The sequence below is a fragment of the Balaenoptera ricei genome, chromosome 5 (assembly GCF_028023285.1).
Source record: "Balaenoptera ricei isolate mBalRic1 chromosome 5, mBalRic1.hap2, whole genome shotgun sequence".
Lineage (NCBI taxonomy): Eukaryota > Metazoa > Chordata > Mammalia > Artiodactyla > Balaenopteridae > Balaenoptera > Balaenoptera ricei.
The window spans coordinates 24,581,550-24,606,605 of NC_082643.1; the positions used below are offsets into that span (position 1 = coordinate 24,581,550).

The following is a 25,056-nucleotide window of genomic DNA, read 5'->3' on the forward strand; positions in this document are numbered from 1 at the left end:
TGTGTCTAGGAAAGAAAATGCCCTAATTCTTTGGCAAGGTATGCTGGGAGGTTGAGGGGTAAAGTGACTGCGCGTGTATAGCTTACTTTGAAATGGTTCCACAAAATATATATGTGAAGCATATATGGTGAAGTGTTAACAAGTATCAAATCAAGTTGGTAAGTGTATAGTTATTCATTGTACTATTCTTTATTTTTCTGATTGTTTGAAAATGATTGTCATACAAGTTTAAATATATGAAGCGAAGTTAAAAGCTAAAGTCAGGTTCTCAGTAGCTCTGAAGATTTTTATGTTGAGTGCTGCATGCTTGACTTGGGATCTGAGGTAGGGATAGAGCCGTAGCATTAGCTCTGGCCCAGCAGCTGTCCTAGACGTGGCAGGGACACTTGGGCCCCAAGTGCGTGAATGTTGCCCTAATTACCTCCGCCTGTTATGAAATGAAACAGGTGTCTGTAGTAACTTGTCCAGAGAACACTAGCATGGAAATATAATGTCCTTAGAACTTAAAATGAAAAATAAGTTAGAAAGATAAAGGACTGGTTACACAAACAAGCAGCCCTGCTCTCTTCCAAGGTATTTTTCCTTTCGCACTTTTCTTTGCAGGATTGGAAGTAGAGGAGGTGTGGCCAAAAAAGTCATTAATAAGGAAAAATATCAGGTCATTTGTTTTTTATCCTTTTTCTCTAGATACAACCTTCCTTGAAAAGAATGGTTAAAGGCAGAAATAGTTCCTTTAATGCTTTCGAATGTTCCTTAACTTTCAACAATAAAATACCTCCTTCTTATGGGGCAAGTGCCTAGTGACTTCTTGGAAAGATGTTTATTGTCCTTCTTCCCCCGTTATACACGTGCTGCGCTGGGACTTTATAAAGGTCAACACGATTATAAATAAGAAATCATTTTAAAGGAGAATGGTATTCCATCCATCCAGTGCAGTAAATAAAAATATGTGGTTTTGACTCATCAGGACAAGGAGTAGTACTCAGCCCTTCTCAGACTCCATGTTTTTATTCTGTTGTCAGCCTTCCCATCCCTACCCGCGAATCAGTTCATTTTTGATCTCATGTCACTAAGCCCATATCGCTGGGACAAAGCCCAGTGTCACATTGTTTTCGACATGGTGTTATTTGTCAGCTGGTCTGGAACCACAGCCCACCATGGGTAGGGCTGGCCTCTTCTTCCAGAGTCAAGTTCATTCTTTCTCTTGGTTTGTACATATTAAAACTCACCTTTGCTTTGGATCTATTTTTGAAGATGATCTTATTCTATTCTTGTGGCCCCTTTTTCTGCTTCACCCAGACAGTTTTGAAACATGTTGCTTTACCATGCTTTTTAAAGTTTGATGGGAAGACTTAGGTCAGGTCTTCTAGAAGTGGAGTGGATTCACATGTGTGTGATTTGTCACCAAAGGGCTCCCAGGAGGGAAAACTGAGGGAGTGGGGGAAACAGGGCAGAAAAAGGCAGGAAGCCAAGCAAGGGGGCACCTTCTGGCAAAGTCCCAGCCTCTGCCTGATCCTGCAGGGGACCTTGGAACAGAAATGCTATCTCAGGGTTTGTCCAGGTAAGTTAACTGGGCTCTCACGCTCCTGCACCAGCAGGTCATGGGCTGTCAGTCTGGAGGGATGTAAACTTCTAAGCACATTCAACTCTCTGTGGGTGGTGCTGGCCAAGCCAGGCTGTTCTCCAAAGAGACACAGCCACACACGGGTGTGCGTGTGTGTGTGTGTGTGTGTGTGTGTGTGTGTGTGTGTGTGTAGCGACAGTGTTCATTACAGTGGGGCAAGGCCCATCGTTACTTTCCCCCCAATATATTCCTTGAGTTTTCTTCCTTTTTAAATAAGAAGTTTACTATCAGTTTCCAAGTTCTCTGAGTGAACCAGGTGGAATTTGAATTGTTATGGTTCCGAGTCTACAAATGGATATTCCTTTCATAGATGACTCTCTTCTTTTACCTTTGCCACATCTCCTGGAGTGCAAATTTAGAACATTTTAATAGCGTGGTGGAATTAAAAAGGCTGGGAATGATTGATCTCCACTGTTACTTAAATGTTTAAATAATGATATAAAAATTTTGAGACAAGAACTGCAGTTAATCAATTAAAACCCAGGCATAATCCATCTGCTTAACTAAGGCTGGAGCTCCAGTGACAGTTCTAAAATAAACTCAACTTTGGATTGGTTCAGATAATGATCTTTTATTTGTTTTTTTCTTTAAAAGTGGTATGTCAACATCACTTCATTTCTACATTTCAGAGTTCTGTACATTTCTTAAAAGGAAATAAGCAATGCTCAATGTACAAAGTAAAAACAGAAAACTAGAAAAATCTGAATCAAATGGAGGAAGTTGCCATAGGTCATACAGTACAAATTAGTAATATGATGTCATCTGAAGTGCAATACCACTGCTGGGATGATGAGTTAAGGAATGAAATAAAAATACTCTATTTTAAACAAACAGTATATATATATTTATATGTATATTTTTTACAGATAGTAGACCCAGTGATATCTGTCATATTGTAAAAACGTATTTACAAATAACTTTTTTTTTAGACATTACATATACATCAGCACCGTAGTAAAAACAAAAACAAAACAAAACCACCTTGTTAAAATCTACCTCTCTATGTCGTTGGTCCCAGTACTGAGCATTTGGAGGAAGCTTTAAAAAGAGCATGGAGAGCCCCTCCCCCTCCGTCAGCCACCTCCAGTTTCTCATCATTTCTTTTATACATTTACTTCCTGTACCTTTCAGAAAAAGGTAATTATATATTCTGTGTCTTCTCATTTGTTTACTTTCTTCTGTTTTTGGTTTTCATCTGTTTCCACCCAAGAGTTTCCCTGGCAGTGTCCCTCCCCACACAGGGAGTTCACAGTCAGCCTGCCACCCAGCACCTCTTCCCAGGAGTGGCCCACTTGTTCTCCATCCTGCCCCTGGCTGAGTAGGGCTATGACCTTGGTACCTGGCGAGCAAGTCAAGGCCGGTGTTTGCCTGCCTGCCGCCTCTCTGCACCCTCTGCCCTAGCTCTTCATTCGAACCCCCTTCCTTCCCAGGACCCGCCCCCAGTACAGCCAGTCCGGCTCCCGTGGCTGGGCTGGGGCTCTGGTGTGGCGAGTTAACACGTGAGTGCGCAGAAGGGAGCCTGCCTTTTGGACGCGGAGGGAGGGGGTGGCGGGAGGAAAGCTCACGCCACTCTCACTCACTTAGGACAATGGTTATGCCACACGGCCTCCAAAACATGACAGTGGGAGGGGAGGAAAGGACGGATGAGATCAGCTTTACGACAGTGGAGGTTGTGGATCCCTTCAGACAGACTTCAGTTAGGGCAGATTTGAGTGAATTACAAAGAGAACAACTGTACAGAACTTCAGGAGTGGATCACTTTGCCCACAGGAAAGGAACCATACCTGCTTCCTTTTCGTTATCAAAATGTGCGAAGTGGAGCAATTGATTTTTCAGTTCCTCAACTTTCAGGGTTTGAGATTTGTCTTTCTGGTGAGTAGGGATGAAGGGCCAGGCTGATTTTAGAGCCTCACCCCTAGGATTTTCCCAAAGGGAGCCAGAGCCAGCGATGTCCAGGCCAGTCCTCCCTGGTGTCCCAGAAGCATCGAGTGGCCCGCTCAGTTCCAGGCAGAGAAAGAAAACTCCAGTGTCACCGTTGCATTTCAGGCATTGTCTAAGTTCTTCTTGCACCTATTTTCCCTCTGCCCGGGCTCCCTAAAGACAAAAGCTTCATTTCTTCTTGGCTAGTCTGCAAGGAGGAGCAAGGGAAGGCTGGGGTAGAGGCGAGGAGGACTAAGGGCAGGGACCGGGGAGAAAGGCGGCCGTGCTAGCGGACACACAGCGTCCAGCCTGGGCCTCTCCATCCTCGGCCTCCGGGAGTAGATGGGAACTGCCAAGATGTATTGGGTCCTATCGGGTCCTCAGGGGGCGCCAGCTCAACTCCGCAGAGTGACGGCCACCCCGGTCACCAGCAGAGGGCTGCCCGCCCAGGACTGCCAGGACCCTTCTCCAAGCTCACCCTGTGAGGCAATGGCTCTAAAATTCCTGAGGGTCATTACGGGCAGGAGACAGGCCTGTAGGATCCTGTGTCTTCCTGTGACATCTCACCGTTCTCTGCACCTACCCTCCAGACCCAATAGCATGTCTTGAAGCCTGACATCTCTTTGTAGCCGGAGTTCGGCGCGCTTCTGACGTGTGCTCTTGGCTTGTGCCACCACCCAGCAGGCTCCGTGGGACTGTCAGTCCCAGGCGCTCTCTCCTTTGTGTCTCCAAAGCTACAGACTCTGGACCAGGGCCAGGAGGGGCTGACGGCCACCTCACGTCGGGCAGCAGTCTGTCTTGGCCAGAGCGGCTCTTGCTGGGCCGGACGATCTCAGGGAGGGCCAAGCAGAGGGGCTACAGAAGCATCTTCCCCACCTGTCTCTGGTGCGTCCCCCTCTCTCGCAGCGGGATTCGCAGGGCGTCTGTCTTGATTGCTGTGTGAAAATCAGGTGAAATGAGGCCCCAGCGGGGCTGTGGATTGGCACCTGGATCTTCCACTGTCAGCCGGCTGCAGTTTTGCTCAGATTACGCAGGTCAAATAAACAAAAAAACAAGGATGAGGCAACATCCTGTTTCTTTTTCACGGTTGAAGCTTCAGCCACTAGGGTTGTGGCTGCCGGGCCCCCTCTTGACTAGGGGCTTCCGAACAATTCATCGAGCTCCTGCATCCACTCCTCCCCCGGCCCACCTTTGATGATGGCGTCCACGAGATCGGCGCTGTCCGAGAGGCTGGGGAAGGATGCCCCAGCGGCGTCGCCACTGTAACCGTACGACATGTCCTGAGGCGGGTTCCGCTCGTAGCCTTGGCTCTGGCTGCTCGAGGCAAAACCGCCACTGGACATCTGCTGCTGTGCCGGGGGCTGGCTGAATGCTGGCATGCCGGGAACGCCCTGGCTTAGGCCAGACATGACCATGGGCCTGGCCTGGCTGGTGCCCTGCTGCCCCGGGAGCGGTGGCATCATCTGCCGACCCAGGGCAGCTGGGTTGAGGGTTCTCACCGTGCCAGTGTTCGCGTCCACCACCTGGCTCAGTCCCTGCGGGAAGTGTTGCTTGGTCAGCCTCGGCTGGCCAGCCTGCAGCGGGTAGCTGGCGCCGTTGTTGAATGAGGCTAATTCTCCACTAGTCCTCCCGGGCACCGCCTGGAGGCTCCTCTGTTGCCAGCTCTGTGCTCCCTGCTGGACCGTTCCCACAATGCTTTGCAGCCTCGGCGGGCCCTGGGGCCTGGGCAAGGCCTGGCCGACCGGCCCCTTCATTTGCTGGTGCTGCTGGGTAACGGCCGAGTTCACCAGCATGCTCTGACCAAAACCACTCACCATCCCAACCCCTTGCCCCGAGGTGGGCTGCCTCGGCCCCTGGGCTTGGCTGTGTGTGATACTCATGCCGCTTTGGTTTGGGTGCTGCAACATCTGGGTCATTCCTGTGCTCATACTGTACATTCCCGGTTGGCTGGCAGGTGGGGTGCTGTAAGGGGCCAGGCCCATCTCCGACTGGGCTGCTGTGGCCATTGTCCCTGGGTTCTGGGAGGGTCCCATTCCCATCATGCCTGCGTTCTGTGCCATCAACCGTGAAGTTCGCATGCTCTGGAGGGCCGCCTGGCTTCTCACGGCTGCGACGTCCTGGGGAGACCCTGCAGGGAGAAAAGGACAGACCCGTTCACTCATCTCTACAAGCAGTGCATGGTAACAGGTTGCTGGACTTTTCCTTGGGACTGACAAAATTCTTTTAGATGAAAGGAGCTACTCGTAATAAATCCTTAAAAAAACCAGAGTATTATTTTTCTGACTGTAACATATGCTGATTGTAAAAAGTTTGGAAAATAGTGAAAAGCATAAAGATGAAAATTAAAGTCATTCCCATCATCCAGAGAAGACCACTGCCAACTTACATTAATATATAAATAGACACATGAAAATTGGGACCATGCAGTACACAGGCTTTTGTAGTTGACTTTTCTATTTGATATACCCTGATATTATTTTTGTTCACATTTCAGAAACAAATCGTTTCTCACCCGTCTTCATATGATGCCATCCTCAACCAATAAGATACCATCTTTTTGGAGGTGAGAGGAAATTCACCTCCTGGGCTAAATGAGGCAGAAATGGCTGATCACTTTGCATATCCTATTTGTGAAGTGGAATATGGTTCAGTAGAGAATACTATCAATGAAGACCATTAGGCTAATTTCCCTTAAGACTTGAGTAGGATTTGAGAGGTTAAAGGCTATCACTTCTGCTAAGAAGCTATTTCGACAGATGGGACATTTCTTGGATCCACTCTGTAGACTTCCACATGCTCCAGATTCTCTGAATCATAATATGTCAGTGCGAACTGGCCAGCTTCCTGAGTTAGTTAGAAAAAGAAATCATCCTCCTACTTGCTACTTGGCAATGAACTTTATGCATTTCTCCAACAAAGGCCACTCCTTCAAATCAGCAATGACCACTAAGGCAGTTTTAATGATGCTGCTTAAAAGTTGACCAGAATATCAATGCCAAGTCACTCAACTCTAATTAGACATTTGAGTGAGTCCTTCTTTACATGTTTCCGGGAAATTTCTAAACCAGTCAAGAGAATAGAAATGTCACCCTTAGAACATGTCAATGTTGTCAAGGGCTAGGAGGTGCACAGAAATGGATTTTTCTGTGTCCCTGCTGATGATTAAGTCTATGAAAAAAAGAAAAATAGTTTTTTTCCTGGACATTTAAAAAAGGCACAGCATGGGAGCCAATCGATACTATAAGCAAATTTGATCCTACCTGGAACCTGGATGAGAAACCAGGTGAGAATAGTGTAACCTTGTTAAGCCTGGCACCTTGGCAGATAACTGAAGTGTGTTTTTGTCTTCCTGATGGGGTTATTGATTTCTGGGCAGCAAATATGTCTCCATATTTTCTGTCTTTCTTTAAGAAAGAAAATTATGGGAATTTTGATTATGACAAGTTTTTGTGGCTTGAGATCAATATCATGCTGCATTGAAAAATGAAACGGTTACTGTGGGGAAACCAGAAAGACCTGGGGGAGATCCCTAGAAGCGTTTCAGTTTTTTGTTTTGAGCTTAATTGTATCTAAGTGGAATTTTTAAAAAAAGTTCCTGATTAAACACTGGATGGTGGTATATATTGCAACTTGCAATCTTCTTATGAAGCTTTGTGACCTTAACAACTAAATCTGTATTGACTACATGGCCAGTCTGATCAACTGTGGTGAAATGGGTTATTGAGTTGCTTATAAAAAAATTTAAGGGAAAAATATTGCTGACTCAGAGATTGATTGGATAGACCCAAATTACATAAACAGGCTGCTGGAAACAGATGAAAGGACTTTCATATTTCGGACATTTTTTGTTGTAACTTAGAATAAATATGTTGAGGGATTAGATATTGACTGGACTAATTTTGTGAATGAGAAATAATTTCCTTTCTTTAGAGGGCAAAAATGCTGCAGTGCCTCTTAAGAAGTATTGAACCATTAATCCAAGCCAACCTTTAGTTTTACTTGGTGTCAATGACTACACTATCCAGATGTAATTCTTATTAAAAAAAAAAAAGGACCTTTTAATATCAGCAGTCAGCACCATATTTTCAACCTAAGAAAAACAAAATACCTCATATTAATCTGGTTTTATGAACTTGGGTAATTTTAAATATACAAAGGAAAAAAATTCAAATGCCTTCAAAGAATTAACTTGTCTTTATCTGACAACTACATATGTTAAACAACAGACTACTTTTTCTTCTTTTTTATTTTTGTCTAAAACAGATACTACTGTGAGATACTGTAGTCAAATTAATTTTCTTGTCTGTTGGTTAACACCACAACGTCAAAGAAAATTTTCCATATTCAAACAGAGACGGTAACATGCAATTTTTTCCCTAAAAGGGTCTGTGTTCTATTTTCACTCACAAGAAGTCTATATTTATGTAAAATAAGCTTTTCCCCTAGGCATGTAACATTGCCCGGAGACACAGAACTCAGTAAGAGAAAGTTCGTCTTTAAAACCTTTGAAAACTGTAGTGGTCAGTGGACCTGTAGGCCTCAGACAAGTTATTCCTAACAGAACTTCTCTCCAAGGACAATATTTTTTTATCTATCAATTTGCTATTTTCCCAGATACATAATATTATGATATCTAGGATGTCAGTAAAGTACATGAAAATACAGAAGAAAATTTTAAAAATTATCATATCAACCAGCTTAGGAACCCTAAAATGTCACTGGTTGTTTAGCCTAAGTGTAGCTAAGTTTTCTAGGTTGATTACCTGTGATTTGGGGTTTTAGAAAAGTTCAAAGAGTAGAACTTTTAAATTGGACCCAAACCATTCAGAATAACTCATAACATAGAGGAGTTATTAAATTTTGGTGGGTCCCTGTATTCCAAAAAATAATACATGAGTTATGAACCTAGAAAACTCAAGGGACACAATACCAGGTTTACCAGATTTAATGGTTTAAATTAGTTCATAATATAAAGCACCAGTTCCCAAAGTATGGCCCTGGGCCAGTAGCAACAGCAACTCTGGGGAACCTGTTAGAGATGCAAATTCTCAGGCCCTGCTCCAGACCTACTGAATCAGAGACTCTGGGGGTGAGGGCGGGCTTCTGTTTTGAACCAGCTGTGCTGGTGATCTGATGCAGGCTCAAGTCTGAGAACCACAGGTACAAAAGAGGGCTCCGAGTCTGCGACAAAAACTACACATGTAACATGACTATTTCCCACTCCTCCGCACCATTGACCAAGTGAGAAACAGAATTCTTCAAAGAATATTGGCACTAATTTAGTGCACAGAACAATTCCCTTTGTCCTTCCCTGTGTCGAGTCCAAAGGGATTTGAAGTGATATAAATATCCCAGGGATGGGAGGGGGTGATAGCGGCTCAAGCCCCAGGGGCTCCACAGGCAATCTTCAGGGAGATCTGGCCGTGAACATCAGCGGCTTTCAGACTCTTTAAGCCACAACTCACAGTACATACACACGTGGGTTTAGGACAGAAACAAAAGTTGCCTTAATTATGATACACTCCAATCATTCCTATTATTTCGTTAAAAAATGTTGGTTGTGGCCAATTATCTTCTCAACCTACTTGAGTGTTGCAACCCAAAGACTGAAAAAGGCTACCCTAGATCACAACATTTTCACCCACCGTCTATGGAAAAGGGTAACACTTGTGAAATGATCCACAAAATTTGTATTTATTTATATATATGGATATTTCTGTACAAGGGGCTTCATAGCTTTTGGCAGATTGTCAAAGCGATAGGTAACATTTGGGAAGTTAGGATGCATCGATCTAGGTCTTCAGAAATGACAGAGGACGGGAATTAGGATTTCTGCTGCTTCATGACCCCTGTGGCCCCCTGAAAACGCCTGTGGATGAGATTGGGAAGGGTCCTCAGACTCATCCTTCACCCCATACAAGACCCACAGGGGCTCTCTCTGTTAGAGACGGAAGGGATTGATATTTGAGTGGACCTTCTACTTTACAGAGGAATGGCAACGCCAGACAAACAGTGCACCCATTACTCCTGGGGCCGTGATTCAGGATTTGTGCAAAGGGCGGCAGGATCAAGAAAGTCCAATCAAACTCAAGTCCCTATTTGTCTTCTATGTTCGGCAGAGATTAGTGGTTGCCGAAAGCCAGATCCTTTTACTTCGGTTGCTGGAAGTGAGGGCTTTGGTCAGCTGACCTGCTGGGATTAGCAAGAAAGATGTGACACGGGATTCCCCCCGCTCCTCCCCATGGCCACTGAGATGACGATCCGGACTTAAACAGGGCTGATATTAGGTCAGTCGGCGCCTGGATGTCTTTGCTGGTTGTTAAACCCCCGAAATACTTCCGTACCTTTGGTAAAGAACGGCTGCTCCAGTCCCACTCCCACCGCCCCCCCGCCCCCGCCCCGGGCCCACCAGGACCTCTCTGGGCCCCAGCGACCCAAAGGTTAACGCCTGGGATTCTGATTGGTTGGCACCATCAGTTCTTAAAGATTTTTAATGTTACCTGGACACAAACACAGCAGCCGTGGCATTGTCACTGGCTCTGCATTCACTTACACTTGCCCACTGGAAGGCATACAATGGCAGAGGTGTGCACCGGCCTCACCTTGAAACTGGGCGACCTGCTGCACTGGGTACGGGTTGCGGGGCCGCTGGAGGTGCTGCCGGGGTAACTGTGGTGGCTGCAGCTGCTGAAACGATAGGACAAGGAGGGCCGGGGGGCGGGGAGGGAGGAGGCGCAGTTAGATCTCCTGGCTGTTCTGAGGAAGGCGGTTTTCAAAAACTGAATTCTATGCTGAAGAGTAACACGCATACAGGTCAGGGCACAAGCGTGTAGCATCCGTGCCCCGTGCGATGGATTTTCACAAAGGAACACGCTCGTGGGTCGAGACGCAGAATGCTGCTAGAAGCCCCTCCTGCCCCTTCCCAGCCACCGCCCTTCACCTGACCCGTGGGCGCACTATCCCAGCCTAGCAACAGGTTAGTTATATCTGCTTCTGTGCTTCAGAGAAGCGGCCTGAGACAATGTACTTGAGCCTGTTTTTTGGGGTCTGGCTTCTTGCATTCATCGCCTTTGGGAGCTCCATCCACGGTGATGCCTGCGGTGGGGTCCATTCATTCTCACTGTCGAGTAGCATTCCCCCCATAAGAACATCCCACGATGTCTTTGCCCATGCTACTAGGGGTGGCTGTTTAGGGAGCTTCTGGTTTTCGGCTGTCAGAGCCCCCCCTGCTGCAAACATCCTTGGTGAACATCTGCGGCATTTCTGCTGTGTGGACTTGCTGGCTTACGAGGGAGGTATAGCCAGGGAGGCAGTTCTGACTTTGCTTTTCCGACATCAGCCTGCGTGCTTTCCTCAGCATGGTGGGTACCGAGCTCAAACGGACAAGCAGCTAACTTTTAATGACCTAAGGTGGATGCTTCGGGTATAGGAAGATGGGATTCTCAGGGCCTATAAAAAAAAAGGCTCATTTTATTCCCAGGAAGCCACCCTGCCTGCAGAATACATCTCCACAAGTCAAACATACAGCATTTACTGCCTTGAGGAAACCGCGTGGGATTCCACGTACACCAGGAGCCAGGAGGCCTGCGTTTTAATTTTTCTTCTTCCAGTCACGGGGCTTTTGCACTGCCGGCATTGTTACCAATATACAGGGAAGGCTATTATGGTCATTATCATGCTGTATGTGAAAAGGGAGAGAAAATAAGAGTGAGGTGGAAAGAGCAAAGAAAGGGGTTTTCGTTCTGGGTCTGCCGTCAAGTAGCTGCGTGACCTTCGGCCTGTCATCTAACCTCCTCTGCAGCTGTGGAATATGCATCAAGCACCTTTCATCTGCAAGGCCTAGGAAAACAGACAACGAGGGCCCGGATCTTTACAGTGTTCATTATAAAAATAACACACATTGACCACTTCTTAACGCATGTGTTTATTTCTATTTTTTCTCTTGTTTTTGTTCCTGGGCAGCTCTATAATTTTCTTTCTCTTTCTTTTTCTTGACAAGGCCAGCCAGCACTGGCAACCAAAGAAAAGAACGGCCTCTGTTCACCCCATCCTGTGGTGTTTTGCACGAAACCGTTGAAATGTATTAATTGTATAGACACGGCGTAGACAAGAAACCATGCTAATCTTCTAGGCAGCAATCTAAGAACATTACTGAGAGTAAGGGGAGCATTTAAAAGCTTCTCAGAAGCCAAACTTCCCATATTACGTAAGAATTTAACCGTCCCACTTACAACTGGGCATCAGCCCTGGGGTAGCCTGGGGTGGACTGGCAGTCAGGAGTCAGGGGGCCCAGGTGCCAGTCCTGGCTCTGGCCCTCTCTAGCTCTGCGATCTCCGAAAAATATCATGTAAGCTCCCTGGTCTCAGTCTCCTCGTGTGTAAAATAAAGGGACTTCATGATCCTCAATGTTTCTTTCAGATCCAAAATTCCAGATTCCGTTGAACCTTTGTGAATGGGTGGGATTTGACACTCTCTGTGCTCTTGAGAATAACGCATTAAATGTTAATTCACACCTGCTTTCAACTTGCTCTGTTCTAAGTCCACTGAGAACCATTTGAAAGTTCCCAAAGATATGCAAGATATCCCCAGTCTTTCTGTTTTCCCTCACATGTCCTTTCCAGAAACCCAAGTGTTCCCAGTACGCTGTTGGCAAAATTGAAAGTGTTAGGATGCTTTCACTGCCGCTGCAGGGACCAAGAAAATCAGCTTGGCGTTGATGTGGCCACATTCAACCTCAAAAGTGTAGGCATCAATAAGCACTTTCCCCAGGTGCAGGTGAGATGCTACATCCCTCTGACTTACTTCTGGGCTAGTCCCACAGGATGGCTGGCACGTGTGGCTGCAGCTCTCACATTGCCTTCTGTGACACCAGGGTCAAGGGGCAGATCCACACCTTGTGCAGTTTCCAAAGGGTTTTACACTCATTACTCATGTTGAGCATCAGGAGGAAGGCTGGGAGATTAGGAAAACCTTATTTGGCAGATGAGGAGAGAGGTTAGGTGGTTTTTCCAAAATCATACCATAAGCAAAGGATGTGACCCAGAGTGAACCGTTCTTTCCTTGGTCCCTCTTCAGCTCCCGGAACACACAGTCATTAAGGAATTATACTCATTTTTTTCCAGTTTCCCATTTCCTCATCTCTTCTGAGGAGCCCTATGTCTGTCTTTCTGTGTCCCGGGTTCTGAGGGGTCCCGCACTCTCTCACCTTATGGTCTGTGGGCACCATCCTGTGAAAGCCATGCTCCCGGTCTCCTGCCTTCCCCCTCATTCCCGGGGTTGGCTGACCTTGCCAACCCATGGGGGGGACACCCCTGGGCTGGCACAGCTGAGTTTGGCCTGGTTACCCCGACTCCCCTTTGTGTCTTGGTCGCAGCACAGGCATCAAAGACCATCCCTCCAAGTATCAGGCACACCTGAAATTTCCTGGGATCGGCTGAGGGGCGGATCTGCAAAGCCCAGCTTCCCCTCGGCAGCTCCATTTATCACTGTCTGAGAGATATGAGCATGGCTCATTGTCACACACCTTACGCAGGGTGAGAGGGATAGAGGTTTGTTTGTACAAGAGCTGCCAGGCAGCTGACTGACCTCGGTAAAAAGGGAGATAATTACACAGCTGTTCAAGAACAAAAGCGAACAAGGGAACGTAAGTACTGTGCTCAACAGTGTACAATTTTTCTATTTGGGGGATGACTGGTGTTACTTTGAACTGCTGCCCTTGGTTACTAAGGACCTCGACGCGTCTTGTGTCCTACACAACCTCTCCTATAGATATGGTGGAGGATGGTTAATACATTTCCAAAATTCTGATCCTATTAGGAACATTCTAGAAGGGTAATTGTGGGCCTTGAGCCTTAGATGACAGCCTCACGTCTCCTATAACAGAAGGGTGAGACGCGCTGGATAGGCCCCCACGGAAGGCATCCAGGGACCTCCTGGGGAAGTCCTCAGGCCTTTCCCGAGATAACACGAAATCGGGCATGGGCATCTCGAAAAACAAAACACACTGAAACTGAGAGGAGTAGCCCGCATGGAAGGCTTTCTTTCTAAGCTGGAGGAATTATATATGTCAAGGGTTGTCAAAGATGCCTCAGGTAAAGCTTTCTCTGTGTTAGGCCTTTAACTCAAACATTTCCTGAGCTGTGTTCAAAGCTGCTGGGAATTTTCTCAAGTTTGCACCCTTTCTGTGACCCCGAGTTCAGGTTTCCAGGTAGTTCTGTGGGCCCTATTATTCAGCTATTGTTCCTGTTCCATTGTTCATGACCAATTGTGTAAGAATTCTTCTCAATCCCTCCTTCTGACACTTTCCTCCAAGAAGCAAAGTTCTCTGAATTATTTTCTTTTTTCTTCATGCTGGAAATATCAGACTTTACGAAGAATGTGAGCCAGCCCCCTTCCACCCTTGCCCCCCATGCTGATTCTACAGACTCCTGTACCAGAAGCCAGAAGAAAAGAGCCAGACTTGAACTGAAGAACGGTCTCTGGCAAATGGGTCTTCAAATGGATGGCTGAAGCCTGTCTTTTCAGAACACACTCATTCATTCTAAGAAAAAGCCTAACGAACGGAAAGGTCTAAATTCTGCAGGTTCTTCTGTGATCTCAGGAAATGCCGGCTTGTGAATTTCTTGATGAAGGACACGAACCGAGACTCCCTCACAGACACCAGGCACCGAGTGAGTGTCTGCCGCACGAACGGATCCCACCGCGGGCGTGAGTTACCTGCTCCGCCAGCATCTGCTGCCTCTGCTGCTCTATCAGCTGCGCCCGCTGGTCCAGGAGCATCTGCTTCATGAGGGCTGCCTGGGGCTGGCCGCCCAGGAAGCTGGGCCCCGCTGGACCGGCTCCGGAGACCATGCCGCCGGAGCCCGGGGGCACGGAGGTCTGCATGGGGCCCGCGGCCCGGGGAAGCCCGACCGGATGCTGCTCCTAGAAGGACAGGAAGAGAAGAGAATGCAGCCACTCCACGTGTGAAGGAAAGCACAGGGGATAGGGGGAGGGGGTAGGTCCCGCCTTAGGGACCTACGGGATCCCGAGAGGCACACATTACATTTCCATTAAAAAAGAACCCAGTGGTCCTCAAACCTGGCCTTACCACAGGTGGGATTGCAGAGGCTAGAGGGCGACAGTAATAGAGCACGGCTCTGGGAAAATCTGAGACCAGGTCCAGTCTGTTTCTGATGGGACTGGCTAAGGAACAAGAACCGCATTTTCAGCTAACAATCTGTGCTCCTCCGAAGGAAAGGGAATAAGCCCTCAGGTGGGGCTCATTTTAAGTCGGGAATGAGACATCCTCACCTTACCTCTTCATCCTTACTGCCTGCCTGGCCAAAATGGGCTTCTTAGCTAGTAGGAGAGACATTTACAGAAGACTGCTGGAATGGATTCATCAGCAGATTGCTATTTGATGAAATTCTAATTGTGACATTCGAAAGGTTTGACATGTGTAAAAAAAAAAAAAATCCTGCTAGTGAGAATTGTTGATGGTGAGAATTAGGAGTGTGTGACCCGGACCCAAGATACGAAATCTCCCAACATCTTTAGAGATAGAATTGGGTCTCAGGTGTCTGGGATAACTTAAACATGGGGGGTTGAATTGGGTCTCTTGATTCTATAATTATGTGTCAGTCAGTCAAATCAAATGATGGCAACTTTTAAGGACTGGCCCTTAAGGAACAGGAGGTAAAGTGGTAGAGAACTCCTCACACACAGCCCAAGTCACTACTCGGAGACTGTACTCAGAGGGGAAGTAACAGCCCGACGGTGTAGACCATTGGGGAAAAACAGCTGATGGGAAAAGTAGGTGTGTGACCGTAAGATGTAGTTTCTCGATGCTTTCTTTCCTGTTCATTCTATCAAGCACAGCTGGTAATGGCAAAGCACTGTCTGAACATTTCACGAAAGGTTTCTTTTAATTCACTGAAGTTTCAAGTAATTAATCTGAACAAAGAGAAGCTGCTGTCTGAGAGGTACACAAGTTAAATGGGCATACGTGTAAGGACATACACAGTCATATCATGAGGCACAATTATGAGACTTAGATCATGAGAAACGAATGTGAATAAATCTACAGTATTTAAATTTTTGTAGCCAGTTAAACTGGATTAAAAAAACCTTTCCTCATTATAAAATCTAGATATTCATTCTTTTTTTCCACACTGATTATTATTTCCAGTTATATGGGGTGAAGGAAATTAAGACTACGCAGATGTGTACAGGCAAGTGACTACCTTAAATGGATGTTTAGTAGTTATCAAATGTCATTTGCAATGGTATTTCCATCGTTATTAATGCATTCCTTCATTAATGCATGCAACTAGCCTGCTTTGTGAACAACATGAATTTTATCTGCCTCTTCTGAGCCATCCTAAATGAAAAACAGGGTGCAGTCAAACTGGATTTTAATATTTGTCCTCTTTTTGCTTTGCTACCTCTTCAGTGTTGGTACAGTCAATCACGTGGGCAGTTTCCTCTCAAAACAGAGAGTTGTGTTTGACACAACTCCTAGAGACGCAGCCCTGCATGGGAGCCCCCATAGCCTGGGCTTGTTGGACCCCCCTCCCCGCTACTGTGTGGAGATCAGCCATCCACGTTCTTCTTTCCAGGTATACCGAAACCGCATCTTCACGTACTCTTCGTCCCTCCCATCAGCACCCAAACAAAACAAAACAAGCAAAACAAACAAAAAACCAAACAAAACCCCATTACTCCTCTCATCTGGGAAACAATAGCTCAAGAAGTTTTGGTTAGTCAGTGCGGTGGCCCAGGTCACACAGTTAGTAAATGGAAGAACCAGAACTTGCAGAACTGGAGTACTGATTTTGAGTCTAAATTCAATATTCCTTCCACAAGCACAGGCCTTTCCCGGACGATGGGTCCATGGTGCCAAGTGTGTGCCTAAGAATTGCCTGTAGACTAAATATATAGTATGTCTCCCATAAATACACTGTGTTCTATTTTTCAAATGTTAAGTGTGGTGGTACTGAAATTAAAACTTTCTGTCTTTGTGTATTTTCTCTGTACATAGACAGTTATTAGGTAGAGAGCTATGAGATATTAATGTTAATAAAAAGACCTTATACTCAGCAATGCCTGGAACTTTATGCCACCAAAAAGTTTACTTTATGACTGACCCCTGCAGAGGTCAAGATATTTCACTCTTTCCTTTCCCCCCACCCCAAACTTGCTACCTGTTTTCCAAACCCTTCCTTCCAATGGGATGAAGCTGTTTCTTGCCACCTTTGGAGACAAATGGCTGATTGACTTAATACTTAAACAAATTCACATGGAAGTGCAGATAGTCGACCAATCAGCGAAAATACAGATACACAGTTTTTTCTGTGTATTTCAGAATATTTGATATTTTCCCATTTTGATAATGAGGAGGGAGCTGGAAAGAAAATGAGACCCAAGGGAAGATCAAGTTCTCTTCGGCTTGGTTTTATGAGAGGACTGGTCTGGGCTGGCCCCGTTTATCTTTGTACACTTTGAGATATTCTTGTCCTGTGATACTAGCCCTCAAGTACCTGGTGAGCTTGCCCAGGAGCCGTAAGTAGTGATGTGTTGCTCTCCCAGCCTTCTCTCCACCCAGAAAGAAAGGGAGAGGCAAATGAGGTGAGGATGTAGATTCATCTAAGCTTGTCTAGTCCCTGTCTTCCTAGACCAAAAAGAAATACAGGTCCCCCACTTTTCAAGAGTTCAATTTACGCCACTCCCCTTTTATGAAACACCTACACTAGTATCTGTTTTTGCTAACTGGAAGAAATCTGAAGAGGATTTTCGCTTTTACAAAAGAAAGTGAAAATCTAAGATAGCATTCAGTGTTTGTTTTGCAGAGAGTGATTGTAGAGACAGCAGGCGCCTCCAGCAACAAGAGTGGCGCCACCAAGCGCCTTCCCTAGGAACTACACTCAGCATCTCAGCATCAAGCTGCCATAGCTTCGAACTGTGTGAGCATCTGTGCTCTATCTCTATTTATTTCGCACATTCTTAGCAAGATGTGTCCTAAGGTGCTTGCTTCTTCACTGTAAGCCATTTCGGCTTAGGAAAGGTTTCCTAGGAATGCTCTACTTTCAGATGGGGCGGGGTGTTGCTGAACTTCAAAAAGCACAGTGTGTAAAACCCTTCCCAAAGGGATAGTCTTGTTATTACCTCCCAGGATTATCTATTTCCCCCAATGATTCCTTCTCAAAGATTTTGCCTTCAGGTTTCTCACCGAAGACCTGAAGACCGAGAGGCAGGAGGGCTATGTGCGCTTTTAAAGGACTGCCCTCCCTAGGAAACATTTGTGAGCCTAAGTTGATACACCTTTCCCAACCAGCTCTGCTGCATTCAACAGCGGGTGAGTGACACCCAGAGCCCCAGCCTCAGATGTGTATGCCAAGTGTGAAGACGCGCCGAGTGACTCACCTTACAAATTGGGCTGGCTGAGGCCATTAGCTGATGCACATGACATGTTGGCTTTTAATCCCCAGTCTAAGAGGGCTTAATGAGCATTAGTCTGTCGAATTTCAGAATTTCAAGCCCCCGCTCTTGTTTCTAAGGAGGACACACACTGTACATGCAATCAGAGAAAACCAGGCTGGGCTTTCGTCACCAGAAATGTAATGCCTTGAAGCCAAATGATGCAGTATTTTTAGTTTTAATTACTAGCTTGTTCTCCACTCCACCCCCTGCCCAACGACCTCCCTTGCCTTCTACCCAGAATCTTAATTCAGCCTCTTCCTCTCAGAAATCCAATTGACTACATAGATCTTCATTACTCCCCAAAGCTCTCACTCTTCCATAAAATAAAGGGAGGGGGGGAGAAATCAAAACCAATATTTTACGTATCTTCTCTTCCAGGGAAAAGGTCTTAGCAATTTCCTAAGGGCTGGAGATAGGTAAGAGGTGTAAAAAAACACCCTACTTCCCCCAAAGAGGCAGTTTTCACTTCAAAAAGCAGCTGTGGTAAAAATCTCTCAAGAGTAGCCAGCTGTTTATTTATAAATCTGTGCGTAAGGAAGCTTCATTTTCTCTTACGTGTTTTCAAGAACATGCCTCGTGTTTGGGTGAGAGGGGCCGGGGTTGCTGGCGGTGGACCAAAGACGGCTGGCTCCTTGGAGGGGGGATTGCAAGAGGCTCCCGGCGGTGACTGGGACTGGGGTGCCGGGGCTTAGTGGAGAACGGGCTGGAGGACGCTCAGGGCTTCGGCCTTTTTTCAGGTGCTCTCGTCGGGGGAAAACAAGGAACAGCTGCTGTTCCTCCGCGGCCCCAGCAGATGGTGGTGTCAGCCCAGTCCTCGCCGCCAGCCCGCCCGCTCCGCCCGCGCGGCGTGTCCCCCCCGCCCCCCTCCCAGCCTGCAGATGGCTTAATCAGGACTCGCCTTCCTCCCCCAGCCGGTCCCCCCGGCCCCGCGCGTCTGGGCTAACGCTACGAGCGTGGAGCCGGGCAGTCAAGTGTTACCGCGTATAGCAGGTAGCCTGGCAACTGAGAGCATAATACCGAACAGATGGTGCTCGCTCGGCGTGATGGACATCACACACGACAGCCTGAGACAATCCAGGAATTCCCTGGTGACTCGAGGCCCTCTTTACACAAAATGAGTTCTCTCTCCACTGCCGTGTATCTCTGGGGTTATCTCCCTCCTCTCTCCGACTGACACCGAACTGGTTTCTTATTACCGACCTTGCTGCCAGCCCGAGGGGAGGGAGATTTCACGTGTGGGTGGGGGAGGCCGTGGAAGGAAACGGAAGGGCCGGGAGATGGAGGAGGTGATGGGGGCGTTGGCGACCCGAGAGGGGAGGGACAGTGGCGTACCCCAGACCCAGGGGCGGACTGTCCGAGAGGGTCAGGGTTCCCCGTAACCCGGGCTGCACGAAGCCGGCGCGGTAAAGGGCCGCGCCGGGGGCGAGCCTGGGCTTAGTGTCTTTGCCATCGCATGGCTTACGAACAGCCTAAATGAAATTTAGGATTTTACTTAAAAAGCCCCCTGGGGCGTAATTTAGCCTCTCGACTCGAGCTTATATGCTTACAAGTCCTTAGGGGACTCTAAGAAGTCAGGAGTGAGGCCCGTGCGCCCCTGCCGGGGCCGAAGATGCGTCTCCGCGCAGGCGTCCTTAACAAAGAAACCGACTAGGCGGTCTGGGCGCGGGCAGGGGCGGCGGAGGGCGGACGTGCGGCGGACGAGCCGCCACGGGGCCCCGAGATCCTCGGCCTGCGCGCTGCTCCGCAAGCTGGGAGGCCGCTGCGCGCTCCCCGGGGCGCGTTTCACCTCCCTCTCCCCGCCACGTCGTGTGGGCCGGTCGCCGGCAAGGAAGTGGGAGCAGGAGGGCACTGGGGGAGACAGGAGGGTAGTTCACGGTAGGAAGAAGTAAAATTAATACATAAACAAAAAGCATGCCCCAGAAGACAAACCTGTGCTTTTCACACACACTGAAGTGGATCGAGTAATTAAAAAAAAAAAAAAAAAATCCAGCACCAATGGAATTTTGCCTAGATTCTATACATCAAGCCACTTCTATGTCCAACCTCTCACCACTGTCAGGGGTCTTCTCCTGCAAAGGTACTGTTCAAGTTTTAAGTTTCAGAAGGAGGAAGTCTTTTCAAAGGTGGAAGCTGACGTTTCACGCAGAACCTCACACTCGTTGGGAAGTTCAGTACATTCATGTCAGAGAATCCGACACCCACTGCAGAGCTGGCTGGAGGCATCCGGCCGTGACTCCCTGGGGCTCAGGGTGGTGAACTGGCTTCCTGAGGCTCAGGGGGCCATCTGACCTCTGGGTCTCGGTCCCCACCTCTTCAAACGGAAATCCTCCTATCCATAGGACTCCTCCCTCGACAATGGCAACTTTGGAGATGAATGAGCTATAGAGAGAAAATGGCTAAGAGGGTGCTAAAACTTCCTCCACTTTAAGTGTGGGCTGTTGGGGAACCGTGAGGGCTCCATCAGGGGTTCTCAAAGCGTGGTTCCGGGACCAGCACCATTAGCATCACCTGGGAGCTTGTTAGAAATGCAAATTCTCAGGCTCTGCTCCAAGCCTCCTGAACCAGAGTCTTTGGGAGCAATTTAACATGCCCTTCGATAATTACCATGCCCCACGTTTTGAGACTCACTGGGCAAATAATCCTGGTTTATGGGCGCTGACTGCAACCTGGGGTATCAGCGCTCTCTGTGATTAGATTGCAAACCCTGCACTTTCAAAAGCAAGTCAGAGTGCTGAGTTACTTAAGTTCCTATTGCCAATTCTTCTGCATTTGGAGCAGAACTCTCTAATTTTCAGAGGGCTGTGCAGGCAATGTAAACTCATGAATTCCGAAAGGAGCCTATGCCATGATTCTTCCAGAAAGGTCGGTGCTCCTGCAGCTCTGCTCTGGAGGCGGAGGTGCAGCCAAGAGCAAGGAAGGGGTGAAGCCAGTTAAACTCCCTCCCTTCCTCCGGGAGGAAGCATCAAACATCACTAGACTTCCTGTCTCCTGGTCTGCTATAAGGCAGGAAAGCTATGATTTGAGAAAGTCCCCTCTTCAAACAAGAAGAAGACCAGAAGCGACAATGGAAGAAAACAATTAACACTTATGGGGCACCTACTGTATGCAAAGCACTCAGCTCAGTGTTTTCTTCTGTGTACTTAAAACTCATTTTGCTGATTAAAAAGGATCCGAGTCTCTGAGAGGTTAAATTACTTGCCTGATGTCCCACAGCTGATGGTGGTCTTTGGGATTCTGACTTTTCCACTGACCAGAACATGCATCTGGTCTAAATTGAGCAGACCACCCAAGAGGACTCTGGAGTAATGAGAAATGGGAAGGGGTGGGGGGGAGAGGAATGGGCACAGAATAAAAAGGTAGCCACTCTACTGGGATCAAAGGATGAAGCTGAAAGAGCACAGAAATATACATCATTTTTTATATGTTGCCTGATACCCCAAATTAGGATGCCTCTGTGGTATCAACTTTGACATTTAAAGAAAGGGCATAAGATTAGACCATTCAACCAGAAATGGAAGGAAGAAACAAAATAAAATAAAACCTTAGAATTCTCTTTGAAGTTGATCAAGTGTCAGGGCAGAAACTTGGTTTCAGGATGGTGGCTCCTTTTACAGACTTTCTCTGTGCTTGTCCAGGATAATTTTTCAATGTGGGTTTGGAGAGTTGCTTGTAATAAATTCATTGCAGAGCCCCAATAGGCTCACCCCAAGATAATCTGCTTCTTCAGCAGATTATTGAAGAAATTTGGATTAAAAAAAGTGTTATATGATGTGTAGTGGCTGTGTTGCCAAGACAGTTGAGGTTTGAGGCAGTTTACCGATTTAGGAAGCTTATCACAGACAGGGCAGTAACTCGGGGCCCAGTGCTAAGCCTGCTAAATGGGTTCAGGAAAGTTCTTTGTTCGGCTTCTAAGAAGGAGCAGTTTACATTGGGGGAACCCAACAGGCTTGGGTAGAAACTCAGCTCCATCGAGGGTCCAGTGACTGGCACATAACACATAGCTTGTTATCACTATTATTGCTATGACCTCTTGATTATGCAGCTTTAGAAAGTCAGGGTGAAGGAAGTGCTATGGCTCTGGTTCTAGCTTAATTCCTAAGATAATGAAGTCTAAGACTTTAAACTTGGTTTTCTTTCTCAATTCTCAGTGAGCAGGATGGCATTCCTACCCAGACTTTTGACTCTTTAACAAATGCATGTTTTGCTGACTTTGCCCCCGATCACAGGGAAAATTTAAAAATATTGTCTAAAAGTATTTTTAAAAGGCAACATTCATTTTTAACACTCACAGGCAACCACGTTAATATTCTGATGTGTCTCTGTGTTTCTTCTCAGCTCCCCACCCAGTGCAGTAATATATTTTCCATGCTCATGATCATGGTATATACATGATTGTACCACGATTTCTTACTAAGTAACACAGGAGAGGTAGAAAGTTCCAACTTTCCAAATGCTTATAAGCAGTCATCTTCTGGTAGGATATTACCTTATGGCAACATTCCTGCAAGGTCTTTAGGTTTCGTTATGCGGCTCCCAGCATCAGCACAGAGCTAGGTCCACGGTCGCAACAGAATAAATATCTGCTGAACTGAACTAATTGTCTATGATGAATTGGAGCTTAGACCAAGATCAGATATGACCAGAGAGGAGGAAAAAAGATAACCCTCATAATGGATTGCTTCTCCAGGCTACTGGAGCTTCCGCTGAAGATGAAAGAAAGGGTTAAAGTTGCTGGTCCAGAGTAAGATGGGAGAGTGCCATCAGCCACAGGAAGGTCAGTGTTTCAAGGACTTACTTGGAGGTAAAAACAACAAAAATACCATTTGTCCTTATCAGTGCTTTGAACATAGTTACCATAGGTTCCCCCAGTGGAAACACAACTTTGAGAGTTATGCTTTTCCTCTGCCTTTGATGTAAATTATAGAGTCCTTCTCATCCCTTTGTTGTGATTAATTCCACCACCAAAGCAACTCTAAATTGGTTAAAAGTTCATTAGTGTGCAACAATAGGAGCTTGATTAAATAAATTATGGTGCATCCATACCATGAATACTAGGCAGCCAATAAAAATCAGGCCTTTTCAGATTATCTGATCAAATAAATAAAAAAAAAAAGCTTACAATATACAGTGAAGAGGGGAAGAAAAAGCAGTTATTAGAACAGTAGCCACAGAACAATCATGTTAGGGGAGGACTTTAAGTGATTTTTGTTTTCATACTCTTTCAAATTTTCTATTATGAACATATTACTTCAAATAAATATTAAGTCTCATGCTCTAAAAACCTAAAGTCTTTAAATGGACAAAAAAAGAAAGAAAAGAAAACGGGCCTATTTGCTTGGTTTCAAGAAGGAGTCCACAGTTCTGATGTGGAGTAAGGATCCTTTAGGTCCTGAGCAGCTCATGGCATCTTTGAAGGGGAGGTGGCACAAGCGACACCCCTGGGCCTTCCACCGGGAAGCACCTGACTGTGCCTGGGGAGGGGACTGAAGGCTTCCCAGAGGAAGCGATGTCTTGGAATGGCTCAGGTAACCAAGAGGGGAAGGGGTTCCAGGGTGGAGGGACAGAATGATCAAAGACTTGAATACATCATACCCTGAAATTCCATTTCTAAGGACTCGTCTCCTGGAAATATTCATAGCTCTGTGCAAAGAGTTATCTTGAATAGCGCGAATGGTTTTGAGTAGCAAAAAAAGAAACAAGCTAAATGGCCAACATTTAGAGGATTCATTAAACTATAATACAACCTCCCTGCCTCCCCGAAAAAAACCCAAGACCTCATTAAGATTATTTAGGCTCAACTAGGAATGGAACGTAGCGAGTTTGAGAGGGGCTCCGGTTGTATCTGGGATCTGGACTATTTCCACCAGAGCCCATCTCACACTGCGGAGTGTGCAGCAGACATCCTTAACGGGGGTAGTTCTCCTGTTAAGACCTGGACATGGCATGAATGTGAACAAACTGGGTTTGGCTACAGATTCAGTAACTAGGCTAGCTTTTTGTTGCTTCAACGAAGAGCCCCCAAGTGCCAGAGAAGGCTCCGAGGGGACTGACATCTTCCAAGAATCCTCTGATGCACCTGGCCAAGCGTCCCTTTGGGCCTCACCCTGCTCTCTGGGGTTTTTCTCCATTCTAGGCTCGAAACCACAGAGCAGGGCCAGAAGCAGCCCAACCTTTCGAGTTTAAGAACTTGCGAGATGAGTGAAAACCGTTGTTGACCTGTATAGGCAGTCTCCTCCACAGGGCTGTAAGAAAACCCAGCGCAGGGGCTTGAGACCCGCCCCACAGAGGTGGACACCGCATCTGCCCGCATCCAAGTGACCACGGTCCCGACACGACTGCAAGTGGTTTGTCAGTGGCTCCGGGAACTCGGCTTTTTACCCATACGCCTGCTGCCTTTGTTTCCCCCTTGATTTAAAAATCGAGAGGGGGAAGAAGGAGTCTCAACTGTCTTCAGCCGAGCTGCTGGGAAAACTTTCCTCCCGAGCTACTGTTCCCCCATGCTGTACCTTTCTCTTTCATTGCCCCTTCCCCCCCCTCCCCTTTCTGATGAAGTCATCACAGCCAAGACTGCATAACTTCTGCAGAGACCTATCTTGTGTTATACTGGGAGTCAGGCCAATGTTTCCGTTTACAGCCAAGAGCACCACCATGCTGCCAAATGGCGCTCTCTGCTGCAGCCACTACAAGACAGGAAGAAGGGAAGGAAGGCTTGGAGCTGGAGGGCTTGCTGTGCAGAGGAGGCTTGGGCACATCCTCCATGCTCTCCATCAGCCTTGGGAGGGTGGCTCAGGGATGCTCCATCTGAACGCCTGGGAAGAGCCACTTCCACAAAGTGGTCCCCCTGTTCCCCCGGCTCCCAGGAGACGCTGCCAGAGGGAGGGTCCGTGTCAGCCTGCTCTGCTGGTTTTCTCACGGTTGAACCTGTCTGTGGGCAAACCAGGTGTGATCCCAGCGAGGCTCTGGGGGAGGACAGCCCTCGCCACAGCCCTGAGAGCAGAGCTAAGCCAGCCGTCGTGGTGGGGTTACAGGAGGCCACGAGAAAGGAGAAAAAA

General features: G+C 47.1%; 1 protein-coding gene across 3 annotated transcripts in view; it reads right to left on the minus strand.

The window, feature by feature from the left end:
• Nucleotides 1–2,175: 2,175 nt before the first annotated feature.
• The window catches only part of MAML3 (mastermind like transcriptional coactivator 3), a 628,002-nt gene continuing 605,121 nt past the window's right edge, over nt 2,176–25,056 (minus strand). For all 3 annotated transcript variants that reach the window (XM_059922512.1, XM_059922511.1, XM_059922513.1), the window contains 3 exons: nt 14,261–14,467; nt 10,147–10,231; nt 2,176–5,672 (listed from right to left, as the gene is read on the minus strand). In XM_059922512.1, coding sequence (XP_059778495.1) covers nt 4,678–5,672; nt 10,147–10,231; nt 14,261–14,467 — 1,287 coding nt within the window. In that variant the 3' untranslated portion in view covers nt 2,176–4,677. The remainder of the gene's footprint in view (nt 5,673–10,146; nt 10,232–14,260; nt 14,468–25,056) is intronic.